We start from the raw sequence: 10811 nt of genomic DNA on the forward strand, positions 1-10811 counted from the left end.
TTATGTATAAAGAAATGTTGTATTGTCTTGAGGTGATTAGCTGCCAATTTATTTTTATACGACTGCAAAAAAAATTTTGTGGTCGTATATTGGTATGACGTTGGCGTTGTCGTCTGGCGTTGTCCGGCGTCGTCTGAAGACACATTGGTTTTCGCACTCTAACTTTAGTTTAAGTGAATGGATCTCTATGAAATTTTACCACAAGGTTCAATACCACAAAAGGAAGGTTTGGATTGATTTTGGGGGTTATGGTACTAACAGTAAAGGAATTGGGGGCCAAAAAGGGGCCAAAAATAAGCATTTTTCTAGTTTCCAGACAATAACTTGTGTTCAAGTGTATGGATCTCTCTGAAATTGTACTGCAAGGTACCATACCACAAAGGGAAGGCTGGGATTGATGATGGGGGTAATTGCCTCAATATTTTAGGAATTAGGGGCCAAAAATAAGCATTTTTGTAACTTCCAGACATAACTTGTGTGTTAGTGTATGGATCTCTCTGACATTGTACCACAAGGTTCCATATCACAAAAGGAATGCTGGGATTGATTTTGGGGGTAATTGCCTCAAAATATTAGGAATTAGGGGCCCAAAAAGGGGCAAAAAAACAAGCATTTTTCTAGTTTCATGACAATAACTTGTGTTAGTGCATGGATCTTTCTGAAATTGTACTACAAGGTTCCATATCACAAAGGAAAAGCTGGAATTGAGTTTGGGGGTAATTGCTGAAACATTTAGGAATTGGGGGCCAAAAAGGGGCCAAAAATAAGCATTTTTCTAGTTTCCAGACAATAACTTGTGTTCAAGTGTATGGATCTCTCTGAAATTGTACTGCAAGGTACCATACCACAAAGGGAAGGCTGGGATTGATGATGGGGGTAATTGCCTCAATATTTTAGGAATTAGGGGCCAAAAAGGGGCAAAAAACAAGCATTTTTCTAGTTTCAGGACAATAACTTGTGTGTAAGTGTATGGATCTTTCTGATAATGTACTACAAGGTTCCATATCACAAAGGGAAAGCTGGGTTTGAGTTTGGGGGTAATTGCCCTAATTGTTTAGGAATTTGGGGCCAAAAGGGGCCAAAAATAAGCATTTTTCTAGTTTCCAGACAATAACTTGTGTTCAAGTGTATGGATCTCTCTGAAATTGTACTGCAAGGTACCATACCACAAAGGGAAGGCTGGGATTGAGTTTGGGGGTGATGAATCATAATGGGGTTCAAAAAATTTGGGGGGGGGGGATTTTTTTTTTTTTCCTTTTTTTTCTTTTTTTCCTTTTTTTTTTCTTTTAAAATTTTCCATTTTAAGTTGGTTATTTCTGATTTATATTTAAAAGCAAATAATAATGATATGGTAGGAGATACACACCAAACAGGATGTGTAAATTATTATATAATAAGTATTGTGCAATAGCAAGAAATTTTCAATTGCACAGTATTGCACAATAGCAAGAAATCTTCAATTGCACAGTATTGCGCAATAGCAAGAAATCTTCAATTGCACAGTATTGCGCAATAGCAAGAAATATCCAATAGCACAATATTGCGCAATAGCAAGAAATTGTCAATTGTACAGTATTGCGCAATAGCAAGAAATATTTAATTGCACAGTATTGTGCAAAAGAAGATACTTCGTATAAATTGCTTATTTCTTGACCAATTTCAATGGGGTTTTATTCTTGAATTCTTGGGGTTCTTTAATATGCTGAATCTAACCGTGTATTTAGTTTTTGGATTTTGGGCCCTGTTTTTAAATTGGTCCACATTGAGGTCCAAAGGGTCCAAAATTAAACTTTGTTTGATTTCATCAAAAATTGAATTATTGGGGTTCTTTGATATGCCGAATCTAACCGAGTATTTAGATTCTTAATTTTTGGTTCCGTTTTCAAATTGGTCTACATTAAGGTCCAAAGGGTCCAAAATTAAACTTGTTTTGATTTTAACAGAAATTGAATTCTTAGGGTTCTTTGATATGCTGAATCTAAACATGTATTTAGATTTTTGATTATGGGCCCAGTTTTCAAGTTGGTCCAAATCGGGGTCCAAAATTAAACTTTGTTTGATTTCAACAAAAATTGAATATATGGGGTTCTTTGATATGCTGAATCTAACCATGTATTTAGATTTTTGATTTTTGGGCCCCGTTATCAACTTTGTCCACATTGAGGTCAAAAGGGTCCAAAATTAAACTTTGTTTGATTTCATCAAAAATTTAATTCTTGGGGTTCTTTGATATGCTGAATCTAACCATGTATTTAGATTTTGGATATTGGACCATAATAGGTGAATGTCCAATTTAAAATTTTTAAGTTCTTAGACCACATTCATTCTGTGTCAGAAACCTATGCTGTGTCAAATATTTAATCACAATCCAAATGCAAATCTGTATCAAGCTTGAATGTTGTGTCCATACTTGCCCCAACTGTTCAGGGTTCGACCTCTGCAGTCGTATCAAGCTGCGCCCTGCGGAGCATTTTATTAGAAGTTACTATTAAAAATGCTGATTAAGGAATATTAATTTTAGCCATGATTATGTATGTCATTTTCTATTTTAAGACTTTTATGATGTATTTAAATGGGTAATTATAGTTGCAAACTCCATTGGAAATTTGAATTGGGGGGGGGGGGGGGGGGGGGGTCAATTCGCAACAGCATAGTGTATTGCAAAAAAGCCTAAAAAAAAATTTTTTTGGGGGGGGGGGGGGATGGGGGAGTCAATTCACAACAGCATAGTGTATTGCACAAAAGCAAAAAATTAAATATTAATTCAAATCATATAACCAATTCTAAGTTCTTTGACTACTTTGACTACAGTTATTCTGTGTCAGAAACCTATTATGTGTCAAATATTTAATTACAATCCAAATTCAGACCTGTATCAAGCGCAAATATTGTGTCCATTTTTGCCCCAACTGTTCAGGGTTAGACCTCTGTGGTCATATCCAGCTGCGCTCGGCGAAGCAATTTATTAAACATTCAAATACAAAATAAAAGACAAATTGTGGTCTGTTTTGTAGGGTTCTTATAACAACTCAATTTTCAAACAGTTACAGATTATGCAGAGAGATTTTTCAACCCATAATAGGTTAACAGATCTGTTGATATTCATTAGCATAAGGTAGATTTCTATAACATCAGTTCAAAATTTTATGTTTTGAAAATACAACAATATCAATATGTATGGCACTTATATTATTATCATTGTTTCAGATGACGTCAAATCTTTGTGATGCATTTACATAAATTATACATATACATTCCTATATTGTTCATATATTGACTGCATTGCAGTTGTTGATATACTTCTAATGTAAAAATCTTACATGTAATTAATATAAAGAGAACTCTGTTTAATTTTAGAGCTCAATTTAAATTATTATTAACACCTTCCATTGTGCGATTATCAATTAAGCATTATTATTTCCAGGGAGATACTTGTTTCTTTGAAAAGGAAGTGGAGGGAGATGAAGATAGTTCTGGTAAAAATGGATCTAATGAGTCAGGCTATGTACATGTTGAGGAAAGCGAAGATGAACGGAAAAGGTTGCGAAGGCAGAGAAGAAAGGAAATGAATTTAAGCTATCAACTAATTCGTGCCAGAACCAGACAATGCGCAAAATGTAAAGCACCTATTGAGAAAAATGGTGGGTAAGTGCACTGCTTATTGACAGCTCATAAGATGGTGTGATTTCGTTTTTTTTTTTTTTTTACATTGTTGTTTGAGTTATAATTGTTATTCAGGGTTGTTTTTGACTTGTCTGCTGGGTCACCTGTTATTAAATTGTAATGTCCACAGATGGGTTTTTTTTTCACTTATTTTTAGCTACCTGCAATTTTTCAAAAAAATCTGCACTTGGTGAAAACGGGTAGAAAAGGCAACATTTCTAAAATTGTATGGCTTTGTATGGACAGTGCAGATATATGTTACATTGAATTTTAGAAAATTTCACCTCTAAATTAAATCTTCTTTGTACCTTGTAGAATGAAAACAACTATTGCACATCTACACAGGATATAAAACAGTATTGTATAAAATTTAAAAAAACACTGATGAAAAACTGAAACTGGAGTTCAGTCTAAAAATCTTTCAAGAAACAGATTACACTACTGAATCTTGTGCAAAACAATATTTTTCCCCTCTCAACATTTATAATTTTTTTAAATATTTAAAACTCAGGAGCCTCACGTTTTAAATTAGAAACTTAAACTGTCTAGAATGGAGACAGACCATATTACAATTGATGCAGTGGTAGAATCTATATACTGGTATATATCTATATACAAGTCTATCATGAGACAAGTACCACACCAAGTAGAACTGAAAATACCTATATATGAAGTTGCATTGATAATTATGTCGTTAAAATAAAAAGACTGCACTAAAATTGCATGAAACAGAATAAATATTAGATTATCATGATGTAAGTTTATCATTATTAAATGAATTTTTTTTCAGCTGCAACAAAGTGACATGTTCCAAGTGTGGTAATGCCATGTGTTGGGCTTGTGGGAGAGATATAACCAAGATATCTTATGCACATTTTTCTGACAACCCAAAATGTGGAAACTTTACTATAGATGATGATATTTTACAGATGCCTTTCAGAGATCCAACTCCACAGGTAAATTAATTGAAAGTAATTATTATCAAAAAAGGATAATTTTATGCATAGCTATTAAAGAAATTCAACATGCTTTACAAGCTGTATGTTGTTTTCATTACTACAATGGATCTAGAATACAATTAACAGTATATCTTTTAATATTGATTTGATTGATTATTGGAGTTTAAAGCCACTTTCAGCACTTTTGGCTGTAATGTGGCAATCAGTTTTTATTGGTGGAGAAAGTGGGAATTGCCAGTAGAAAACCTTGACCTTTGACAGGAAAACTGACAATCTTAATCATTTAAGATTGGAGGTGAACTGCCATGTGTGGAGTTGGAACTCTATCTTCCTAAGGTTTATTACTAAAAACCAATTTAGTTTGAAAGATTTAAGTCTAAAATCAATTTGTAACTTTAGTCAAATACTTACCAAATGAACAAGTGGTTAACAACTGATACAATCAAGAGTTGGCAAAATAAAGAATCAAAAACTTGAATAATATGTTTCAATTTGTTTTGATTTTTTTTTAAACTGATAGCATATTGAATTAACCAAGATTAATGATTCAAGATAAATTGAATGTTTATTTAATCATTTAATTAATTGACATTTTGTAGAATTATACTGAATTTGTAAATACTTCTTTTTTTTTATCTATATAGAAAGTAAGGGAAATAGAGGAGGCCATTTTAGAAGGTGGAGTAGTTGCAGAAAGAAATGTAAAAAGATGTCCTCATTGTCGACAGAGAAATTTAAGAGAAAACAGAAACAATCATATGAAATGTTGGAACTGTAAAAATAGTTTTTGTTTTCTTTGTTTTGAATTGATAAAACCACCATATACCAAACATTTCACGAATACTCTTTGTAAACAACACTCAAAGCATGATGTAGAAGATATGCAGCCAAGAAAACCAAGAAAGAAAGCTGATATGAATAGTTAATAGAAATTAGAAGTTAAGTTTAAAATGAATCAAAAGGTATCAATACCAATAATCCAAATGACAGTCAATATTTATGCCCCCGTCGTAGCGGAGGGGGCATAAAGTTTTACCCTTGTCCGTCTGTACGTATGTCCATCCGTACGTCCCGAAGTTGGTTTCCGTTCTCTAACTTTAGTTTGCCTCAACTAAATGTTATGAAACTTATACACAATGCTTATTACCACATAATACAGATCAAGTTTCGAAATTGGGTGGCGTCACTTTTACCGTTCTTTAATTATGCCCCTTTATAAACATAAAAATTGCTGAATATTTCGTTTCAGTTCTCTAACTTTAGTTTGCCTCAACCAAATGTTATGAGACTTATACACAATGCTTATTACTACAAAACTCAGATCAAGTACAAATTTGGGTAGGGTCACTTTTACCGTTCTTCAGTTATGTTCCTTTATATCTTTATATGATATGCAAGCGGGAGCATCATCTGTGTCCCATGGACACATTCCACATTTATTTTTTTAGTATTAGTTAAAAATATTTCAAACCACAAATTATAAACTGTTTTAAGAGGAATGCAATGTTTTAAAATATAAAAAAACCCAGTAAAAATAGTATTAAAATCATCAATAAAAAGTTAGATAATGAATTAGAATAGTAGAAAATTGTTTCTGAAGTTTACTGATGTTTTTAACAGTCTTGACATTCACTTTACCTAGTAGGATCAGGTCTTTTTATATGACCGCAAAATTTTTGCCTTCGTTTTATGTTATGGTAATGTCTGCTTCATCGTCCGAAAACATTATGGTTAGCAGACAATAACTTGAGTATTAGCGTATGAATCTCTATAAAATTTTAGTAAAAGGTTCTATACCACAATAGGAAGGTTGGGATTGATTTTGGGGGTTATTGTCTTAGCTGTTTTGTAATTCTGGGTCAAAAAGTGGCCAAAAACAAGCATTTTTCCGGTTCCCAGACAATAACTTTGTTCACAGACAATAACATGAGTATAAGTGTATGGATCTCTATGAAATTTTAGCACAAGGTTCCATACCACAATAGGAGGGTTGGGATTGATTTTTTTGGGAGTTATTGTCGTAGCTGTTTAGTAATTAGGGGCTAAAAAGTGGCCAAAAACAAGCATTTTTCTGGTTCGCAGACAATAACTTTGTTCACAGACAATAACATGAATATAAGTGTATGGATCTCTATGAAATTTTAGCACAAGGTTCCATACCACAATAGGAGGGTTGGAGTTATTGTCATAGCTGTTTAGTAATTAGGGGCCAAAAAGGGGCCAAAAACAAGCATTTTTTTTGTTTTATGTATTAGAGTATGGATCTCTATGAAATTTTACCACAAGGTTCCATATTTGAACAGAAAAGTTGGGATCGATTCTGAGGATCATGGCCCAAACCGTATATGAATTAGGGTGCGAAAAGGGGCCAAAAAACTAGGATTTTTTAGTTTCAGGACAATAACTTGAGTATAAGTCTATGGATTGCTATTTATAATATATTGTGGTAAGATATGGTTGGCATGCCTGAATGAAATTTTAAAAATAGAGTATATTAAGAACAGCAAGTGTTAAAAAGCAAATTGAGATATTGAATTAAATAATTTTGAAATAAATGTAAATTTAATTTTTGATTAGATATGATATTAAATATATTTTTTCTTTAATTAAGTCTCCCAAACGAAGTTTGGGAAGACTTATTGGTTTTGCTCAGTTCTTCTTCTTCTTCTTCCTCTTCCGCCGCTTTTAAATTTGAACTTGTCCGCACCTGTTCTCCAAAACCGCTTGTCAGATTAACTTAGGGTTTCACAATATTTTAGACTAACATGTCTAGTGGTGCAATCAGGGTTTTGTTTGTGCAATGGGGTTTATAAAGGGGCACTTTGAGGGGCAAAAAGAAAGGAAGGTTTTACTATAGAACCCTATGAGATTTTATTTTTTAAAATTTTCAAATGATTATAAATTGAAAACCAATTGTGATAGACACAATCTTTTTAATTGAAAATGTTTTAAATGATAAAGCACATTAAATGAAATACAGGGTAGATCCCCAGGGGTCATCCCCACCCCCTGCCATTTAAGAAAGTTCTAATATCTTGTAAATGGTCGAGATCCCCACCCCTTAACCATATGTATTCTGGTTTGTCATGCTAAGATGGTTTGAATGATATACAGGGTAAGTCCCTAGAAGTCATCCCGACCCCCTGCCATTTGAGAAAGTTCTAATATCTTGTAAATGGTCGAGATCCCCACCCCTAAACCATATATATTCTTGTTTGTTATGATAAAGCACATCAAATGAAATACAGGGTTAGTCCCCAGGGGTCACCCCCACCCCCTGCCATTTAAGAAATTTCTAATATCTTGTAAGTGGTCAAGATCCCCACCCCTAAACCATATATATTCTGGTTTTTCATGCGAAGATGGTTTGAATGATATACAGGGTTAGTCCCCAGGGGTCACCCCCACCCCCTGCCATTTAAGAAAGCTCTAATGTCAAGATACCCATCCCTAAACCATATATATTCTGGTTTGTCATACCAAGATGGTTTGAATGATATACAGGGTTAGTCCCCAGGGGTCATCCCGACCCCCTGCCATTTGAGAAAGTTCTAATATCTTATAAATGGTTGAAATCCCCACCCCTAAACCATATATATTCCTGTTCATCATGTCTCGAACATTTGAATGCCGTATAGGGTCAGTCCCCAGGGGTTCCCCCCACCCCCAATGTTCTAGTATCTTGTAAATGGTCGAGATCCCCACCCCTAAACCATATATATTCTGGTTTGTCATGCCAAGATGATTTGAATGATATACAGGGTTAGTCCCCAGGCATCACTAATGCATATAACTTTACTGGACCAAACCAATTTTCACTGGACTTTGTCAAATGTCAGGCGACCCTGGGAATTACAAATTATGGGAGCTTCGTTTGGTAGACTTCGTAACAGCATCGTTACAATCATTTCTTGTTGATATTTGCAGTATTCAAACATTTTGAAACAATGTTGCAACCTGAATAATGTTATTAACCAGGAGTTGTGCATTTGTCTGTTAAAGGGTAATGTAATGATTACATCCATGGGGAAAAAAGGAATTTCCACTATGCAGAGAAAGCATTAAGTTTTACCCTTGACAATCTGTACGTCAGTCCGTACGTGTGTACGTCCGTACGTCTGGAAATTGGTTTCCATTCTCTAACTTAAGTTTGCCTCAACCAAATATTATGAAACTTATACACAATGATCATTACCACAAAACACAGATCAAGTTTGAATTTTGGTGGCGTTACTTTTACTGTTCTAGAGTTATGCCCCTTTACAAATGGAAAAATTGCTGAATTTTTCATTTCCGTTCTCTAACTTAAGTTTGCCTCAACCAAATGTTATGAAACTTGTACACAATGCTTATTACCACAAAACTCAAATCTAAGTATGAATTCGGGTAGTGTCACTTTTACTGTTCTTGAGTTATGTCCCTTTATAACTTTATATGCAAGCAGGGGCATCATCTGTGTCCCATGGACACATTCCCCATTTATTTATGTATATCTAGTCTGCCTGTTTTGATATCGAATTACAGTAGTAGAGGAAAACTTGTTTAAACTGCAATACTATTAAGAAACATTTTTGTAATTATAGAATACCTAATCAAAGAAATCAAAAAAAGAAAAGTATTCAATGAATGACCGAACAACACATTAATTCATGAATGCACATAGCACATGAGTTAATTATCTGTGTTGTTGGCCACAAACAGAATACTTTTCAATATTTGATTTCCTTGATTAGTTATTCTTTTTATGACATTGACAATGGGCTTTTTAAGGGAAATAAAGTAGAAAATGCAAGGAACTATATCTTTTTCTACAAATTCACAATTTGCTTTGATGTAACGTCATCGAAACGTCTTACCAACACCTATTTTCGTATGACATCAGAGGAGTGAAATTATTGGTTTTTTATTTCACTGGGAAATCACGATAATTCATTGCAACCAATGTTGTAATATAATTTAATCATTTCTCATGTATTTTCTGAAAGTTCAAGAACTTGTGTATACATACATTTTTTAAAAGTTATATTTTGTGGTTTAATCACCATTTTCAAGTGTTTATGTCTTATGTGTCAGTTATTACAAAACCTGTTGTTAATTGAACACTATATTTATATTTATCAGAATTCAAGATATATAATATATCTCATGAAGTATTGCCTCTATCTTATAAAATATGTCAATTTATAAACTTTATATCCTGTAGAAATCTATCTTATTTTTTGTATTCTGTAAATAAGAGATTTGAAATTCTTCTTGATTTATTACTTTTAAAACTTAAGAACTTACAATATATGTATAGTTGGTTCATGCCAAAAGATGAAAATGGCCATCTTACACAATTGAAATTATGATATTATCCATTGATTCAAAGAAATAAATAAAATTTAATTTAATTTCTCATCCCCTCCCATTTATACACATTTTCCACAATCAAAAAATATTGCACATGTATTTACCAGATTAATAATCATAATTTTATTTATTCAATATTTGAGTAAATACTCAGTCATCTACTTAATGATCTACACATTATTTGTCTGAGGAAAATAGTTGATTTTATGATAGCTCTAGAACATCTTTTGTTTTTTGCCATGAAAATTTTGGATAGTTTGTTTCTATTTCAAATTAGTAAACAACATTGATTTAAAAAAGATGTTGTTCCTGTATTTAACTAGGGAAAAAAATAGTTTGTATTTTTATTATTAAAGTTTAAAACAATTAGTTGTCCTAAGAATAAAAATGTCTCACACATGATGTGTGGATGTGACCTTGTATTAATATTATTACTTTTGAGTCTGTGATAATAATTTGTATTTATTTATGACATTGTGATAATTTTTTTAGTTTACCTCAACCGAGTCCTTAAATCATTTATCTATAAAATTATCTTATAATGAATTTTTAAATTATTTTTATCTTACTTTTAAGAAATGTAATAAATTTAAGAAAAATATTTGCAGTTATTTTTATTATTATAATGTGGCAGGTTGTTTAGACATCGATGTTTATTGTAGTTACTGTAGTAACATGGCTTTAATAGCAATGTGATCTTTTGCCAATCTTTCTGTTGTTTATGAACACTTGGAACTCTATGACACACAAGGTCAACTTAGAAGATATGTTCCTTACACCATTTTTGCAAGGTTGTTGGAAAAAATGTTGTTACTGTGGTCCTTACAAGACAATTGA

General features: G+C 32.8%; 1 protein-coding gene across 1 annotated transcript in view; it reads left to right on the forward strand.

The window, feature by feature from the left end:
* LOC127708342 (E3 ubiquitin-protein ligase RNF14-like) overlaps positions 1 to 10575 on the forward strand; it is a 34021-nt gene extending 23446 nt beyond the window's left edge. Inside the window, exons 9-11 of the mRNA XM_052213201.1 lie at positions 3425 to 3645; positions 4454 to 4619; positions 5267 to 10575. Coding sequence (XP_052069161.1) covers positions 3425 to 3645; positions 4454 to 4619; positions 5267 to 5548 — 669 coding nt within the window. The 3' untranslated portion in view covers positions 5549 to 10575. The remainder of the gene's footprint in view (positions 1 to 3424; positions 3646 to 4453; positions 4620 to 5266) is intronic.
* The last annotated feature ends 236 nt before the right edge of the window (positions 10576 to 10811 follow it).

This window comes from Mytilus californianus, unplaced genomic scaffold (assembly GCF_021869535.1).
Source record: "Mytilus californianus isolate M0D057914Y unplaced genomic scaffold, xbMytCali1.0.p SCAF_1, whole genome shotgun sequence".
Taxonomy (NCBI): Eukaryota; Metazoa; Mollusca; class Bivalvia; order Mytilida; family Mytilidae; genus Mytilus; species Mytilus californianus.